Raw genomic sequence first — 18,606 nt, 5'->3', positions numbered from 1 at the left:
AGCAAATTAAAAACCCCCAATCAAATACTAAAGTTGAAATTCTAAAATTAAAAAGAGAATTCAATAAAATTGAAAGTAAAAAAAACCAAACTATTGAAGTAATCAATAAAACTAAGAGTTGGTTTTATGAAAAAAAAAACACAATAAAATAGATAAAGCTTTAGTTAATTTGATTTAAAAAAAAAGAGGAAAATGAAATGGCTAGACTCAAAAATGAAAAGGGAGAACTATCCACCAAATGAAGAGGAAACTAGAGCAATTATAAGGAGTTACTTTGGCTAATGTTATGTCAATAAATTTGACAACCTAAGTGAAATGGAGGAATACCTACAAAAATATAGATTGCACAGATTAACGGAAGAGGGAAATAAATTGCTTAAATAGTCATATTTTAGAAAAAGAAATAGAACAAGCTATTAATCAAGTCCCTAAGAAAAAATCCCCAGGACTAGATAATTTACATGTGAATTCTACTAAACATTTAAAGAACAATTAACTCCAATCCTATATAACTATTTGAAAAAATAGGGAATGAAGGACTCCTATCAAATTCCTTTTATGACACAGATGTGGTACTGATACATAAACCAGGAAGGCGAAAATAGAGAAAGAAAATTATAAACCAATCTCCCTAATGAATATTGATGTAAAAATCTTTAAAAAATAGATTACAGATAATCATCCCCAGGATAATACATCACAACCAAGTAGGATTTATACCAGAAATGCAGGGCTGGTTCAGTATTAGGAAAACTATTAGCATAATTGAGTATGTCAATAACCAAATTAACAAAAACCATATGATCATCTCAATAGATGCAGAAAAAAGCATTTGATAAAATCCAATATCTATTTCTATTAAAAATATTTGAGAATATAGTAATAAATGGGCTTTTCCTTGAAATAGTCAGTAGCATTTATTTAAAACTGTCAGTAAGCATCATATGTAATGGGAATAAAGTAGAACCATTCCCAATAAGATCAGGAATAAAACAAGCTTGTATTTTATTACCATTACTATTCAATATTGTATTAGAAATGCTAGCTTCGGCATGTAGAGTTGAGAAAGAGGTTAAAGGAATTAGAGTAGGTAATGAGGAAACCAAATTATCACTCTGCAGATGATATGAGATTCTACTAAAAAGCTATTAGAAATAATAACAACTTTAGCAAAACTGCAGGATACAAAATAAACCCACATAAATCATCAGCATTCTTATATATCACTAAAAAAATCCAACAGCAAGAGAAATAAAGAGAAATTCCATTTAAAGTATCTGCCGATAGTATAAAAGTCAGGAACTATATGACCAAAATTATAAAACACTTTCCACACAAATAAAGTCAGATTTAAACAACTGAAAAAATATTAAGTGCTCTTGGATATGTCGAGCGAATATAATAAAGATGACAATACTACCTAAACTAATCTATTTATTTAGTTCTATATCAGTCAAACTCCCAAGAAACTATTTTACTGACCTAGAAAAAAATAACAAAATTCATCAGAAAGAACTAAAGTTCAAGAATTTCAAGGAAATTAATGAAAAAAAAAATTAATAATTTTGTGATGAAGAGAACTATCTATATCCAGAAAGAGGACTGTGGGAACGAAGTGTGAAAACACTCTTTTTGTTGTTATTTGCTTTCATTTTATTTTCTTTCTCATTTTTCCCTTTTTTTTTTGATTTGATTTTTTTTCTTGTGCAGCAAGATAATTATATAAATACATATATTGGATTTAACATATATTTTTGCCATGTTTAACATATATTGGATTACTTGTTATCTAGGGGAGGGAATTAGGAGAAGGAGGGGAAAATTGGAACACAAGGTTTTGCTAGGTTTAATCCTAAAGAATCATCCATGCATATCTTCTGAAAATTAAGAATCTTTAATAAAAAAAAGTTTAACAAAAAAATAAAGTTAACTTAAAGAATTTATTTACCAACAATTTGCATGAGATGGCAATATTTTTACTCTATTAAGTATATTTTCATTCTTTCTGAAAAGTATAATTATCAAAGTTCACTTACTTTTTGAAAGTCCTACCCTAGTAGGAATTTTGGAGGTATCTACAACATCAAGTAATTTGGAGGAAACACATATGGTTTTATTTGTTCCTCTTTATATCTCTTAGTTCTCCAAATTCCCCTCCATTTCCAATAGTATTTTATAAAATATCCTCAATATGCTGCATTTTCTGTATTTTCAAGAGAATTTTATAAAACATCCTCAATATTTTTATTGCTTAAGTAATAGGGTATTCTCTTGAGTATAAGTCCTTGGTGTGGTTTTATCTTCATTGTTAAAAATGTACACATTAGACATGGTAATCGTTGTTATTCATATCAATCTGTATTTAATAATAGCAGCAGTAAATCATTAGATATTAATACTTGTGTTCAAATAATCAAAATTACATTGCAGAAAAAATTACACACACACACACACACACACACACACACACACAAAAAGAAAACTGTTTAAAAATACTCCTAATTTTTTTTCCCCTCTAATTAATCCTTGATAGACATTAGGGGTTCAAATAAATCTTGGAGAGATAATCTCTCCAGTAGGTCCCTGACAATACAAAGGGCATTTGAATAAATCCTTGACAGAGCTCTATAGTTCAGTGTAGTCGTAATGCTGATACAACAAATACAACTTCTTTTGCTGTTTGGTTTGGAATCATTATTCTAACCTATGCTCAGGCTAGTAGGTATCTGGGAGGGTATGGTGGGAAGAAGTTAGCTTTTTAGGTTGGCAGGAAGTAGCCACCAGCATGATTATGTCACTCAGGATAGTATGGGGAAGCTTGGGGTGTAGGGGATACATTTATACTACTTAACCATTGTGGCTCCTAACCCTCATCATTGAGCTCCCCATTTACACAAATTCAGTAATAATATCCTTGAGTGTTAAATAGAAAACACTTATGACACCAAAAGGCAAAAGGAAGAAAAAGCCCAACATTTACCCAATTGAAAATAAAGGCAATAAGAATAAAAAATATAACACTTCAACTGTTTCATGTTCTCTGATTGATGTACAACTTATCTGTAAAGAAATGAACACATGAATAAACTTCAAAAGAAGGCATAAAAGTAGGTAAATGTTTAAGTTTGTAACTGAGAACTCAACAGAATGCTCTAGCAAAATAGCCTCCTAATTGTTCTGCCTCCCTACAGTCCTTGTTCCTTCTAATCTATATTCCAAAAACTGCCAAAGTGATTTTTCAAAAGCATAGATTTTGTCAAATCATTTTCCTGGTTAATAAATTCCATGACATTGGGAGATTATAAACTCTTTTGTTCAGCATTTATTTAATGGCTTTTTTTATAACTTGGACCTGCAAGGCTGACTTTAGATTTCTACTATTCTCATACTCAACAATCTTTTCTGATTCTTCTTACACCTCCTCCCTGGCTATTAATAGCCTCTGTGTAAAATTACCTTGCTTTTATCTACCGTGTGTGTTTAACCTTCTCTTATAGAATGAAAACTGCTTGTGAGTAGGTATTACTTTGTACATTCTTATTTATATACATGGCAATTGGTATAATGCCTAATATATAGTAGGCATTAAATAAATGCTTATTGATTTATTGTATCTTAATTTGTTTCTCTGCACTTCCCTACATTATTACTAGTTCTGACTATTGGAATACAATTACATATTGAGAAATCAATTAGTAAAACTCAAGTAAAACCTGAGAGTTTAAAGGTTCTTACTTTTTAGGCAGACATCTGGTTCTAGGCAGTTTTGTGGCATAAATGATTTAATCCTTAATTAAATGGAAAACTTAACTGAGAAAATCTCCATACTAGTTTACTTATGCATAACTATTTTAATATTACTATAAGACTTTGTACATTTTTCAACTGACACAGAGCTCTATATAGAATAGGTACTTGAGAAAAATTTGCTGAATTGAACTATAAGACCTAAGACAATAGAATTCTTTTTATGACATCTAAAAATCACAGCACAGAGTTTAATGATTTTTTCATAATGATAGCTGAATCTATCAATTCATTTAATTTAACACTCAAATTTTCATATTAACTAATAAACAAACTTACTTCAGGAATGGGATCAGAGAGAAGACTGTAGAGTTTCTCATGGGCACTGTCTCTTACACCACACCATCTTGCTGAATCAAAATTTTGCCAAATTCGTCCCAGGCAGATGGCCACCCATTGACGCAACAAAGGGTGAGGGTCATTCAGTTGCTCCAGACAAATGGCAATCAGATTGCCTTGCAGACAAGCTTCCTAAAAAAAAGACAAAATAATGATTTCTCTTATTTATGTAGGAAAAATTGTGAAGAGGACTACATGCTTTACATACTATTTCCCTAATATTAAAAATCTTGGCTAATAAAGCTTCCAAGGTCTGTTTTTTATGTCTTACTTTAAATTGTGATATTCAAAATAGCAATCTCCATATTTTAAATAAAGAGAAAGGAGCAAGTTTAATAAGGTTTTCTAGCTTCCTTTCCATGTCAAGTTATTATTTTGTTATAATATTAGCACTCTTTTAGATTTGTGGCTCTGTTTTATTTAATGGCAGAACAACAGTTTTACCTGATCACAAAACAAGATAACTAGTATTATATCTCTTTTTCTGCTTGTTGATCCTAAAACTATTTTGATATTATTCTAGATCTCCCTGCAGCTAGTTCCCTCTTTCTGAGATTACCTTCCCTTTAAACAAGCCATGTTTTGTAGGTACATTATTATTTGCATACTGTCTTCCTTGTTAGAATATGAGTGTGTGAAATCAGAGACTATATTTTTGTCTTCTTTGTACCCTTAATGTTTAGCGCAATACATATTAAGTGCTTACTAGATACCTGAACATCAAACATTTGACAGAATAAATTAAACCATGTAGCAAATTAATTTCTTAAATGTGATTCTTAAAAACCTGAAAGTGACAAGTCAGGAGGGTAGCTAGAAGAAGCAAGTTTGTTGATACCCACCTGTCCTGTGTTATAGCTGTTGACAATCACAGCCAGAATGAAAGCTGTCATGGTCCTATGTTCAGCCTGAATGAAAAATAAGATATTTTTATTTTAAGTCATGCATCTGTTTCCTTCTGGGGTAAAACTCCTCCAGTCCTATAGCTGACCAAAGCCATCTTGTCAAAACTTTTATGATACAGTTATGGTTTTTGATCTATTCAAAACAAATTGAGGGTCTTTAAATAAACATGACAGCATTATGAGAATGATTTCATTTCTAAAAGGAGAAAAGCTATCTCCCAGAAAGACTTATAGTACAGAAGAAAAAGGAAGTTGATATGACAAAATATCTTGGTTAATTATGAGATTTAGTAGGTCTTTTTTTTCTGTCCCATTATACAGCAGTATGCTCTCATACTTGGATATACTGTTCCTAAAATGCAGAATTAGCATTTTTCCTATTTCTTTTAATGAATTCTAATATGTGAGACATGAGGATAGTGATTATTTACAAAGATAAATTAAGAATATATTAATCTAGCTTATAAATTAACTATAGATAATATTTTAATTTTAAAAATTGAGATTAAAAAATACAAGTGATTATTTTCAAAAAACTTATTTATAATTATTTTTTTCCTTGGAAACATTTCTTAGGAGGCCCACAGTATAAGACAGTAATGGAGGGTTCTGGCTAATCAAATGTTTTAATTCAACTAAATAAAATTCAACAAGTATTAGATTAAGTATCTACTATATACTAAAAATTGTACTAGGAATTTCAGGAGAAATGCAAGTAAACATGGTTAATGGTTACCATGTGTCTAATACATTGAATGAATCAGTTTTCAAAGAATCTAATTAATTTTATTTGAAAATAAAACTTCAACTGAATACAGTTCAGTCTTTTGTGATGACTCAGGAAATAATTCATGAAATAAAATCATCTCTAAAGATTAAATATCATTTTGTTGTAGATGTACAGTTGCTATTTAATAGAGTTCTGTTGATAAAATTCTAGATGAATCACCTTTTCCTATATTGCAATGAAAATGTCAGTGAGAACACCACCAGATCATTTTCTTTGATGAAAGAGTGATTTGAGGTCTGTAGTCCTTACAAAACCAGATATTGCAATTATGTAACACACAGTCAGAGAAAAACCACACTAATTCTTGAGAATATCTGAAAGAAAAATGAAGTTTGTTTCTTACTGGCATATAAGGGTCTGCCAAGACAGAAAGGAAATATTTGTGACCGTTGTCCTTCACGAGATCAGCTTGGCATGACTAGGGAGAAAAAAGAAAGAAAGAAGGGAAAACAGTGAGCACAGTTACCTGAAGGGAATTTCGTTCTGCGTCTCATGATATATGAATAAATGAATGTACCATGAATATTTTATGGCTTAATCATTTTCTCCCCTCAAGTTCAATTTTCATTTGAAAAAATAGTGAGAATTGTTGCTTGTAGACAAATTCTCTGTGGCTATGGATAACTGAGTATGATCTTATGTGTTCTCAGAATTGAAATGGCTCTGTGCTATATTCTCTGGAAACAACAACAACAACAACAACAACAAAAAACAACACATGATCTTTATAATGGAAATAGGCAAAGGCATAAGAAGTTATTGGGAACAGCTTAATGACTGGGGAACAATTTGAGAGATTATTGGCAAAGAATATCTTTAGAGATATTCTTACTTTTTATACAATCAATCAACAAGCACTTATTAAGAACTTGCTAAAAACCAGGTATTGGGCTAAACCTGGCCGTTAAGGAGCTAACATTCTAATGAGGGAGACCACATGTAAATCACTATGCATACACAAAATATCTAGTTATAATTGGGAGGTGATCCCAAAGGAAGTAGGAGAGGAGAAGAGACAAAGGATTTGGAAAAGCCTCTTGTAGGACAGAAGATTTGAGCTAAGTCTTGAAGAAAGTCAAAGAAGCTAAGTAGTAGAGGTTGGAAGGAGAGCATTTGAGGGATAGGGAACACAGAATTAAGAGATGAAAGAATAATGTGAAAGAAACAGCAATGAGACCAGTGTTAATTGATACAAAATTAGGTGAAGGGGAATAGAGACAAGAAGATTGAAAAATTAGGAAAAGGCCAGATTGTAAAAGGCTTTAAAAGTCAAAGAAAGAATAAACCAAAAAGCCCCAAAAAAGAGCAATGAAAGAGGAAAAGGCATTATGTGAAAAAACAAAAACAAAAACAAAAACAAAAAACTTATTGCCACTAATTAATTGGAGAATGACTAAACAAATAAAGTACACGAATATGATAGAATACTATTGTGCTGTAAAAAACTACTGAAGGTCCAGTTTTAGAAAAAGAGGGGAAGACTAATAAACTGATGCACAATACAGTGAGCAGAACCAATCCATATAAGAACAACATTCTAAAAATCAACAACTTTGCAGGACTTAAAAACTCTGATCAATGCAATGATCAAATAGGATTCCAGAGAATTGATGATAAAAAAAAAAACTACATAGTTCCAGACTGAAAGATGACCAACTAAACGAATCTAATTTGATAAATATTTATATAATTATAAAATTACAGATGCAAAATGAAGCCTATTTTTTTGGACATGGCCTATATGGAACAAAATTTTTCCCCCCTCAAATTTTTACCTTCTAAAAAAACACAGGACCCCAGGCTTCTTAATTTTGGTTCCTACCCTCTCTAAAAATGTTCATTGTTTTGTATTCTGTTAATCATGATTGGCTTACGTGATAGCTCAGTAAACTAATATAGATATTAGATAGATGGCATTTAATTTTTTTCTTATAAACTTAACACAAATGTCAATAAATACAATCATTTCCACACATAAAGAACAGAAAAAGAGATTGGGACATTGTAAATCTTTACTGAATGTCATATTTTAAATATATATATATATAATAAACTGAACACAGAAGTTATAAAACCATTTTGGTTAACTGCCACTTGTTCTTGATAGTACATATTAAAAATCTGTTTTCATTATTGGTTTTAAAAAATAGAATTTGATATTTTCTGTTTCTTATATCAACCTATTATCTATTATATCCTTCCCTGCTATAACTACTGTTATAAATATTTCTGCAGTACCTATGAAGTCCTTTGACTGTTTGAATTTCTGTGATAGGTACCTAAAAGTATCAGGTAGATGCTATAATTAATCCATTTTAGAGATAAGGAAACAGAAACTGAGGAATTAAATTATTTATGCAGGATCATAAAAATAGTGTCTACAGAAGTATTTGCACTTGGGTCTTCCTAATTCAAAGTTTTACATTACATAGACTATTCCATCAAATGAATTTTATGGTATTAAAGAAAACTGGGTCTACATTGTGCTGAAATCTGTCCTGCAGAAAGTGATGTATGATATGATTTAGACAGGATTATGACATTATATTCCTGAATCTTAAGAAGATGCAAAACAGTGACTTATCTACATATTCCACCTTAAAGTACACATGAATATTAAACTTGCCTTAAAATAATCTAGTTCTAAACTATAAAACTCTAAAACTATAGCAAAAAATTGTTCCCAATTGTGGAAAGTCTTACTTAGCTATGATCCAAGGCAGTCTGTTCTTCCTAAATTTATAATGTGTGGCATACTTATTCTTATGGTTCATCCTTAAGACCTTTTTTGGGGGAGGAGGGACGGGAGAAAGGTGATGAATAGGTGACAGATTTTAGAGTCATTTATTTATTAATATGTGAGGACATTTAAATATATTCATTTATTGTATGTATATGCATATGTACAAATATATACATGGATTCAAATATATACATTCTAATGTTTCACCTGGACTTGTATATCAAAGATCCTAGAAATAACTAAGTATTTATTAAATGCTTATGTGCCAAGTAATGTGCTAAATACTGAGGCTACAAAAGAAGTCATTAAAACAACAACAAACCAATGTATATCTACTCTCAAGAAGTTCACAGAGTAATCAGAGAGAAAACATGCAAGTAAGTTTGTACAAATAAGATTGTATGAGATAAAGTAGGAATAGAGAAAAAGCATTTAAATAGAGAACTGGAAAAATCTTCTTAGTAAAAGTGAGATCTTAGCTGATACTTGCATGATGAAAGGGGAAACCAGAAGGAAGTGATTAGGAAAGAGAGAATTCTAAGCACTGGAGATAGCCAGTAAAAATATCCACAGTCAGGAGATGGAGTTAAGAAAAATTACATCCATGATCCTCTCCAAAACTACTGTGTTTACAATGTAGGCTCTGAAAAACTTCTTTTCAGATCCAACAAAATGTCATTAGTCAAGACCATAAATTGTGAACAGGATACAATTAGGGTTTCAGGAAAAAGTGAAAGAAATGTTTTCTTTAAATTTTTTACATCTTGTTTATATGTGGACACTAAAATTAACAACTTTTTTCAAATCAAGGGCTAAAATATTAAGATGTCTTTCAATATGTCTCCTGGTTCTAGGTCAAATTTGTAGAACCAAACAATTAAGAGTTGGAAGAGATGATCAAGTTGAATTTCACATTACATATTACAATTAAGGAAACTGAGGAGCCTGGTCAAAATTTTATAGGCAACTGGGATTCAAACCTACATCATTTGACTTCAAATTCATCTTTCTTCCACTATATCCTACTGCTGTTAATTTTCTTTTAAGCGATTTTTATGTAGATGATGAGGTTGTGATAATAAACAGGTTTACTTTGAAGTATTATTTGTTCATTTATTTTCACTTGAATGATCTTGGTTTGATAAGTATGTGTACTTGAAAACTGTAACAACTCTATTTAAAAAATATATGATTCATGTTTCTAAGTCAGAATGCCTTCTTTTCTTTTATTCTAAATTAGTGAAATAATTTCACTAAATTAATGAAATATTACACTATATTTCATATAAAAAGTTACCTTTTTATTCATGCTGCACAATAATGGAATGGAAAAAGCATTAAACAGCATGTTTTGGTTTAACTCCTTTATTAAAAAGCACCATACCCTTATTTCTACCTATGATACCTGCCTATTAGGAAAAGAAAATAAACTTTCCAATGGAAAAAACAAAACAAAATAAAAACATTCAACCAGCATCTGGCATTTTACAAAACACTGGGTCCACTAGAGACTTAGGGGTTCAGAATAAATGAAGCAAAAAACCCTGGCAGTTTTATCTGCAAAGAAATCTTTTTTCTCAAGATTTTGCTTTTTCCAGATCAAGATTTAGGCATGACATAATAAGGTCAGAGCAGAAGAGAGAAATGAGAGAATCTGATTATGAAAGCACATATTACTGTTTTCCTAAAACAAAAACAAAAACAAAACAAAACAAAACACCTCAGTTAGGTTTCAGCTCTATGGGCAGCTCTGATTCTTCTCTGGGTCTTATAAGACTCAAAGGAATCACACTTTTTAAAAAAAACTCCGAAATGGGATTGGGGTCAGGTTGGGAATGAAAAAAAGGCAAACCATGAAGAGTAGAAAGATAAGAGAAAACACATTAGTGTTCTAGCAGCTAATGCAATTTGCAAGTAAATCAAGTACCAAGGCAATGAAATTGAGGCCAAGTGAAAACTGTGAAAGTTTGAAGGGCCTTTTCATTCTGCTACTAACATAAAAAACAAATTTTACTATTTGGGCAAAAGAAAAAAAAAGATAAACAAAAGATAAGGGGAAAAACTTAAATCACTTTCAGTTTATTTAACATCAAAGTGATACAACAAACCATTCTATTGCCTTGAGGCATTTTCTCTAGTTGCCATCAAGCATAGAAGATATTCCCTTTTTCCTGAATGGTTTCACTGGCTTTCTTCACATCCCAACTAAAATCCCATCTTCTACATACATTATTTCTCAACCACTCTTAACTCTAGTACTTCTCCTCTTTTAACTGTTTTCTAGTTATGTTATCTATGGCTTTTTTGCATATATCTGTTTACTTGTTGCCTGCATTATACTGTGAGCGCCAAAAGGGCAGGGATTATCTTTTGCCTCTTTTTGCATCCCACTTAGCATAGTGCCTGGCACATAGTAGGTGCTTAATTTTACATATTTATTGACTGACTCATAATTGTCAAATTTGGCAAGATGGTATAATTTTAAATATAATTTTAAAGAAATTGTAGTTGAAAACTGAGTCCATCAATTGGAGAATGGCTGAATAAATTATGATATATAAATATTTTGGAATATTATTGTTCTGTAAGAAATGACCAACAGAATGATTTCAGAAAGGCCTGGAGAGGCTTACATAAAATTAAGCTGAGTGAAATGAGCAGGACCAGGAGATCATTATATACTTCAACAACAACACTATATGATGATCAATTCTGATGGACATGGCCCTCTTCAACAATGAGATGAACCAAATCAGTTCCAAGAAAGCAGTAATGAATTGAACCAGCTATACCAGCGAAAGAACTCTGGGAGATGACTATGAACCACTACATAAAATTCCCAATCCCTCTAGTTTTGTCTGCCTGCATTTTGGATTTCCTTCACAGGCTAATTGTACACTATTTCAAAGTCTGATTCTTTTTGTACAGCAAAATTATTGTTTGGACATGTATACATATATTGTATTTAATTTATACTTTAACATATTTAACATGTATTGGTCAACCTGCCATCTGAAGGGAAGGAGGGGAAATTTGGAACAAAATGATCGGCAATTATCAATGCTGTAAAATTACCCATGCATATATCTGGTAAATAGCTATGATAAAAAAAAAAGAAATTTAAAAAAAAAGAAATTGTAGGCATAAACAATGACTAAATTTTTCAAATATCACAAAGAATACTGAACAAAAGTAGGAAATAAGTTTATTATATTTTGTCCTTGGATAGGTCAAAGTATTCAGTGAGTACCTTTTAAAGTTAACAAATCTGTTCTAGAGATACATCTAATTTGATCTTTCTAACCAACAGAAGAATCACAAAAGCAAAATGTTATTTTTAGTGACTGTTAATGAGTGAGTTTAAAAACAGATGTATAGCTATGATGAAATGGCAGTTGCACATCTAGCTTTTTAAAAATATATATATAAAAAAAAGGTATTTATTGCAAAGCTTTTAGTTGAACAAAGAACAAAGAGGACTTCTTGAGAGAGTATGGTTGAACAAATTATGTTATATGAATATAACTGGATTATTGTACTCTAAGAAATGAAGAGATGGGTTCATAGAAACCTGAAAAGACTTATATGAATCAAAGTGAAACAAGCACAACATTGTAAAGAAATTTGCCTTGATAGACTTAAAAACTGATTAATATAATATCTGAAAAGGATTGCTGATGATTGTTGCTTGTTTGCAGGTAGCAGAAAAACAGCAAACTATTAGAGAGATTCTTGGAGGAAGTCATCCATTTCACTTAAGTTATCAAATTTATTGGCATAAAGTTGGGCAAAGTAACTCCTTATTATTTCTCTAATTTCCTCTTCATTGGTGGAAAGATCCCCCTTTTCATTTGTAAGACTATCAATTTGATTTTCCTCTTTCTTTTTTTTGATCAAATTTACCAAAGGTTTATCTATTTTATTGGCTTTTTCATAAAACCAACTCTTGGTTTTATTTATTAATTCAATAGTTTTTTTACTTTCAATTTTATTGATTTCTCCTTTTAATTTTTGTATTTCAAGTTTAATTTTTGGTTGGGGGTTTATAATAGAGAGATTCTTTAGAAGAAAAAAACAAAGAAAGAGAATTATGAATGGGACAAAGTCCTGGAAAACATGATCACAGATGGGATGAGGAACACAAGGCGGGGCTTTTTTTTGGTGAAGAGATAGGTCACTTTTTTATAAATGACTGGGCTAAAGAAGGATGAAGTTGTAGAAAGGCTTTGAGGTGTGGTATAGTGTAGGGGAGATGACAAAATTAATTCATTTTAGAAGGTCTAAATTTTCTTAGAAAATCTAGAGGCCTTGTTATCTATTGAGATGGCATTGAGACTTTAAGGAGATGAGGAGGTTTCCAACAGCTACTGTGTGAAGCTACAGATCAGATAGTTAGAGAAGAATATAAGGATTGTTGAGCAGTAGAGAGCAGTTGAGAGCAGTTGAGATCAGATAATTAGAATTGAAAGCTTCATGGAAGTTTGCCTGCTCTGTTTTATAGTGATAATCTGACTTTGTACAGTGATTCAACAACTGTCATTCTGGTAACTTATTCCACATTAGTAATATTAAATTAATAATTCCATAGCCTAAGCTGCCTGAAGTAATGTTTGATATTGGAACCACAAAAAGAACTTGGAATTCTAATTTCTAATCCTCTCTAAGAATCACTAACTTTAACTGCTTTCAATATGTGTTAAATCTGCTTAGGGCCACTAGGTCAAATATTACTGCTAGTGAAAAATGAATGTACTGAGGATGGGAATGCAATAAGAAATAATATCTGATGCTGCTGCCTTCAGAGCTATACAATAAGATATCATCTTTTCAAATCAATTGTTTCACTTTGAAGTCACTAGGAAATATAAAAAAAGAGGCATAAATGAACTAATATTAATATGGGATGGGGAAAGGAAGTTTTTTTTTTTTTTTTTTTTTGCTTCTTAAAAAATGAATCTGTTTCTGAAGCCAGGATCTAAACAATTTATAGAGTGCTAACATACTAAATATGTCTAGTGTTGGAATATACTCAAGAACTGAGCAGGTTCCTACTTCTCTCCCTGCTCCAGTTCAACACTGCAGTGGTAGTGATTCAGTGCAGTCTAACCATTAATCATTGTACCCTTCAGTCAAGACTGAAAAACAGCCTCCCTTGATTTCCCTGAGCATCTACGATAACACTTTACTTACATTTACAGGGCAGTCATTGTTTCTCCCATTAATCAAAAGGAAAATCTATAAAACCACCACCACAAACTAAGTTACCTATAGAGGGCTGAAACTCCAAAAAGGTATGCTTGAATCAGACAACTGGAGCACTTAAGGCTAATTACCTATTCGATGTGAGACAATAGCTCTATATACATATTTAGAAGAGATGGTGATGTGATGGCTTGCCTCATCATTGGTGCTTACAGAATGTTTGGTGTTGAGATAATTGTAGGCAAGGATTAGAGGTTCAGGGAGAGAAGCCAGAGTCATTTGGCAGCAAGCTGAGGAGGAGAGAGGCTGGAGACTCAGGACTCCAGAATCCAGGATACATCTTTGGCAAGCCGTGTGGCATCTTGTCTGCCTCCTTCACTTCCCCCCCCAAAGACCAAGGACTTTGACTGATCATGACTCTGATGGACCCTGAGGCCCTCTAAGGAGCTAGCCCATATTTTACAGTTACCATTTAGACATAGTGGGCTGAAATGGACAAAAGCAGCATTATGCTGATGTGGCCATTACATTGTTATAGTCTAAAGACAGCAGTTTATAGAACTTCTGTCTCTTCCTCCTCTTTTGGCTTTTCATTTTAGGAAGGTGTTGATATTTTAAAAACTTCATATTTGACAATCCAGAAGCTGAAAACAAAAACCCTTTAATACTCTTTATTTCTCTGGGCACATCTCTGATAATATTTGGAAGAAAAGTGCTTGGCTTTTTTTTTTTCTTTTCTTTTCTCTAATGTATCGCAAGTTATCAGGTTGCCTTTCTCCAAACAGGCTTTTTCTTTATATACAACTATAGTGTTGGGGAAAATAGTACAAACTCATTTTGTGTTTCCACAGATATATCACTGAGATATTGGAACATCTGCTTTGGTGTGTGTAGAACATGATACATGCAAATATCTCTCTAACCAAGAGCAGGAAAATCTACTTAGGGGTTCTTCAATAAACAACAAGCAACCTTAACCAGTAAATTATAGCTTACATTTCAATGGACCAACAAATGAAAAAAATTGCAAAAAACAAATATTCATTCTAGATTATGTAAAACTGTTTCAGAGGTTAAAACAGGAAATCTCCAATGAGGTTCAACTAACTTTACTCCAGTATAATACCATTCTAAATGGAGCAAGGAGATCTTATAGCAAGGTAGATATGTTATCAAAAAAGAGCACAAATTAGAATTACAGACCTGGCAAAATCCTGAGCCCTGGATTAGTGACAATCAAACGTTTAAAAAAGATACTGAGAGGTGATGAAAACAAAAGGATATTCTGAAAGAATTCTTATGCTATGAGGATGGAAAAAGATAGGGGAGAGAGAAGGAAAGAATGTAGTCTCTCCCACACAATTGCAAAGAGGAGGTTACTTCATGCAAGATCTAGCAAAGATTCCACTGATTTCTATGGCTTCTCTCAATAATACAGGCTTTATATCAGAGGTTTATTATGTGAGGTTGTTTTGATAAATTCAAATTTGCTTAAGGGAGTCATCATAGGATGCTAGACAATAATTCTGAATAACAATCTGCTTTTGTTTTTAAGTTGGTTTGTTATTGTCCTTCATTACTGAAGAGGAACAGGCTAATCAGACCAATACAAGTTTGGAATGCTCTGCCACAGATTGGAAACAAATAGTCCTTATGAACATCTGGGGTGGCTTTTTGAACTGTGCAGCTTGTGTCTCTTCTGAGCTGCTTCAATTTTGCTATGCTTATAGAGCACAGTACCTTCTTTGATGAGGGCACACCATGTTGGGTGATCCTGTATTAATGTATTTTACGTCATACAATCAATTCTAAAATTTTAAAGAGAAACCTTGAAAGTGTCCTTTATATAGCTTTTTCTAATCAACTTGTGAGTACTTTTGTTGTGAGTTCTCCATAAAATAGTCTTTTTGACAAGTACATGTTTGGCATTTGAACTCTGTGGCCAGTCCAATGGAGTTGTGCCCTCTGGAACAGAGTTGGGATGCTTGGCAGTTTAGTTTGAGAAAGGATTTAAAATGTCTGATGATCTTCAGAATGTTTCTGAGACAAAAGTAATTCAGTTTCCTGGCATGACACTAGTATACTGTCGAGGTTTCACAAAAAATACAAAAATGAGTTCAGAATAATGGTTCCGTAGAGCTTCAGTTTGGGAATCAGCCTAATACCTTTCTTCTCCCACACTTTCCTTCGAAGCCTCCCCACACTGAGCTAGCTCTGGCAATGCATATGTCAACCTCATTATCAATGTGGAAATTATATTGCCAAGATAAGAGAACTTATCTACAGCATTCAAAACTTCTCCATTTGCTATAACTGATTGTTCTACATATAACATGATGTGGTGCTGGCTGATGAAGTACCTGTGTTTTCTTGGTGTTAATTGTTAGGCCAAAATAAGCACAAGCAGCAGAGAATTGATCCATATTTTGTTACATCTTAACTTCAGAGGCTGCATTAAATGCAGAATCATTTGCAAACAAAAAATCATACAACAACATTCCCTCCACTTTAGTTTTGACTTGTAGTCTTTTCAAGTTGAAGAATTTGCCATCAGTGTGGTAGGTGATTTTGACTCTATGTCAAATACTTCATTGAAGGTATTTGACTACATGGCTGAAAACATCACACTAAAAAGCATGGGAGCAAGGACACAGTCTTGTTTCATTCCATTGGTGACTGGGAAAGCTCAAGAGCATTGTCCATCGTCCAGAAGTTGGGTAAGCATCAAGAAACTGATGAATTTCTCTGGGCAACTGAATGTTGACATAAATTTCCATAAGCCCTCATGACCAACAGTAATAAAACCTTGGACAGATCTATAAATGTATACAGATCTTTGTTCTGCTCCTATGATTGTCACAGGACAATCTATTCCCTTTATTTTTATAAAGATGAACAACATAGGCATTCTTTGGATCCCTGGGCTATAACCTTCTCTTGTCATATAATCTGGAAAATTTTAATCAGGTCTTGAATGAGCAAAGGACCCCTCAGTTTTATAAATCTCAGCTGGAATAAATTAGTACCAGATACTTTTGCCACATAAAAGAAGCCTAATGATCTCAAACCCTACAGTGAGTTGGGGAATGTCTATCCTAAGCATGTAAAGACTTCCACTGGTGTAATGGGCAGATGAGAACAATTTATTCAAATAGCCATGAAGGCAGGTGAAGCAGATGCTGCAGAGTACTTAGAGCTTGGTTAGACCCCGGTTAGACATTAGCTAGACACAAGATCATCCATTGCATCTCAAGTCATCAGCAGTTATTTTGACTCTATCCTGCCATTGGACAGTGTTATTCTGGGAGAGAGAGGGAGGCTGATGACTTTATGCAAATCTGCCTCATTTAAATCCAATTTATACACCACATTATTTTACTATTTCTACCTATTTCATAACCCTGTTGGCAATGAGCAAGTGACAAAGCAGCAGATGTGGATACACTGGGAGCTGTAGTTATAATACTGCACAGAGGCAGCCTAAGCCATATTATCATCTTCTCATAAAACCAACTTTTAGTTTTATTTATTAATTCAATAGTTTTTTTTTTTTTACTTTCAATTTTATTAATTTCTCCTTTTATTTTCAGAATTTCAAGTTTGGTATTTGATTGGAGGTTTTTAATTTGTTCTTTTTCTAGCTTTTTCAGTTTCAAGCCCATCTCATTGGTTTTTTTCCATTTTATGCAAATAAGCATCTAGAGATATAAAAATTTCCCTTATTACCCCTTTGGCTGCATCTCACAAATTTTGGTAAATTGTCTCATTATTGCCACTCTCTTGGATGAAATTATTAATTGTGTCTATAATTTGCTATTTCATCCTTCATTCTTTAGGATATGATTATTTAGTTTCTTTTTGGTCTATTTTTTCCTGGCCTGCATGTGATTTTTATTGCATCATGAACTGAAAAAAAAAATGCATTTACTATTCTGCCTTTCTATATTTGATTTTGAGATTTTTATGCCCTAACACATGGTCAATTTTTGTATAAGTTCCATGAATTGATGAGAAAAAAGTAAACTCCTTTCTGTCTCCATTTAATTTTCTACAAAGATCTAACATACTTAACTTTTCTAACATTTTGTTTACCTCCTTAATTTCTTTCTTGATTATTTTGTGGTTCAATTTATCTAGTTCTGAGAGAACAAAGTTGAGAATCTCCATTAGTACAGTTTTGCTGTCTATTTCTTCTTGTATCTCTCTTATCTTTTCCTATACTAGGAATTTCCATGCTATTCCACTTGATGTATATATGTTTAGTATTGATATTGCTTAATTATCTATGGTACCCTTTTATAAGATATACCTATACCCTTCCTTTATCTCTTTTAATTAGATCTACCTTTGTTTTTACTTGATCTGAGATAAGGAATGCTACCCCTGCTTTTTCTTCCTCATAATATATTCTGCTCTAGCCCTTTACCTTCATTCTGTATGTATATATCACTATGCTTTAAATGTGTTTCTTGAAAACAACATATAGTAGGATTCTGGCTTTTAATCCAATCTGCTATCTGCTCCTGTTTTATAAGGGAGTCCATCCCATTCACATTTAAAATAACTAATTCTGTATTTCCTGCCATCTTATTTACCCTAGGTTAATGCTTTTCTCTTTCCTATCCCTCTTCCCTCCTACCCAATATTTTGCTTTTGATGATCACCTCCCACAAACAGTCCTTCCCCTTTTAGAGCCCCTCTTCTTCTTTATCTTTCCCCTAATTCTCCTGTTTTCCTTTCTATTAGTCCTTTCTTTTCCCCCTTTCCCTCCAAGGTGAGACAAGTTTCTTTATGAAAACAAATATGTCTGATATTCTCTC

General features: G+C 32.4%; 1 protein-coding gene across 5 annotated transcripts in view; it reads right to left on the bottom strand.

Moving 5' to 3' along the window:
* The window catches only part of RPTOR (regulatory associated protein of MTOR complex 1), a 500,255-nt gene that overhangs the window by 167,182 nt on the left and 314,467 nt on the right, over positions 1-18,606 (bottom strand). For all 5 annotated transcript variants that reach the window (XM_074260362.1, XM_074260363.1, XM_074260364.1 and 2 more), the window contains 3 exons: positions 6,185-6,259; positions 4,989-5,054; positions 4,087-4,278 (listed from right to left, as the gene is read on the bottom strand). In XM_074260362.1, the coding sequence (XP_074116463.1) occupies positions 4,087-4,278; positions 4,989-5,054; positions 6,185-6,259 (333 nt within the window). The remainder of the gene's footprint in view (positions 1-4,086; positions 4,279-4,988; positions 5,055-6,184; positions 6,260-18,606) is intronic.

The sequence above is a fragment of the Sminthopsis crassicaudata genome, chromosome 4, assembly GCF_048593235.1.
Source record: "Sminthopsis crassicaudata isolate SCR6 chromosome 4, ASM4859323v1, whole genome shotgun sequence".
Classification (NCBI taxonomy): Eukaryota; Metazoa; Chordata; class Mammalia; order Dasyuromorphia; family Dasyuridae; genus Sminthopsis; species Sminthopsis crassicaudata.
The sequence above is the reverse complement of the archived record's forward strand: the minus strand, read 5'-3'. Positions and strand labels throughout refer to the sequence as shown.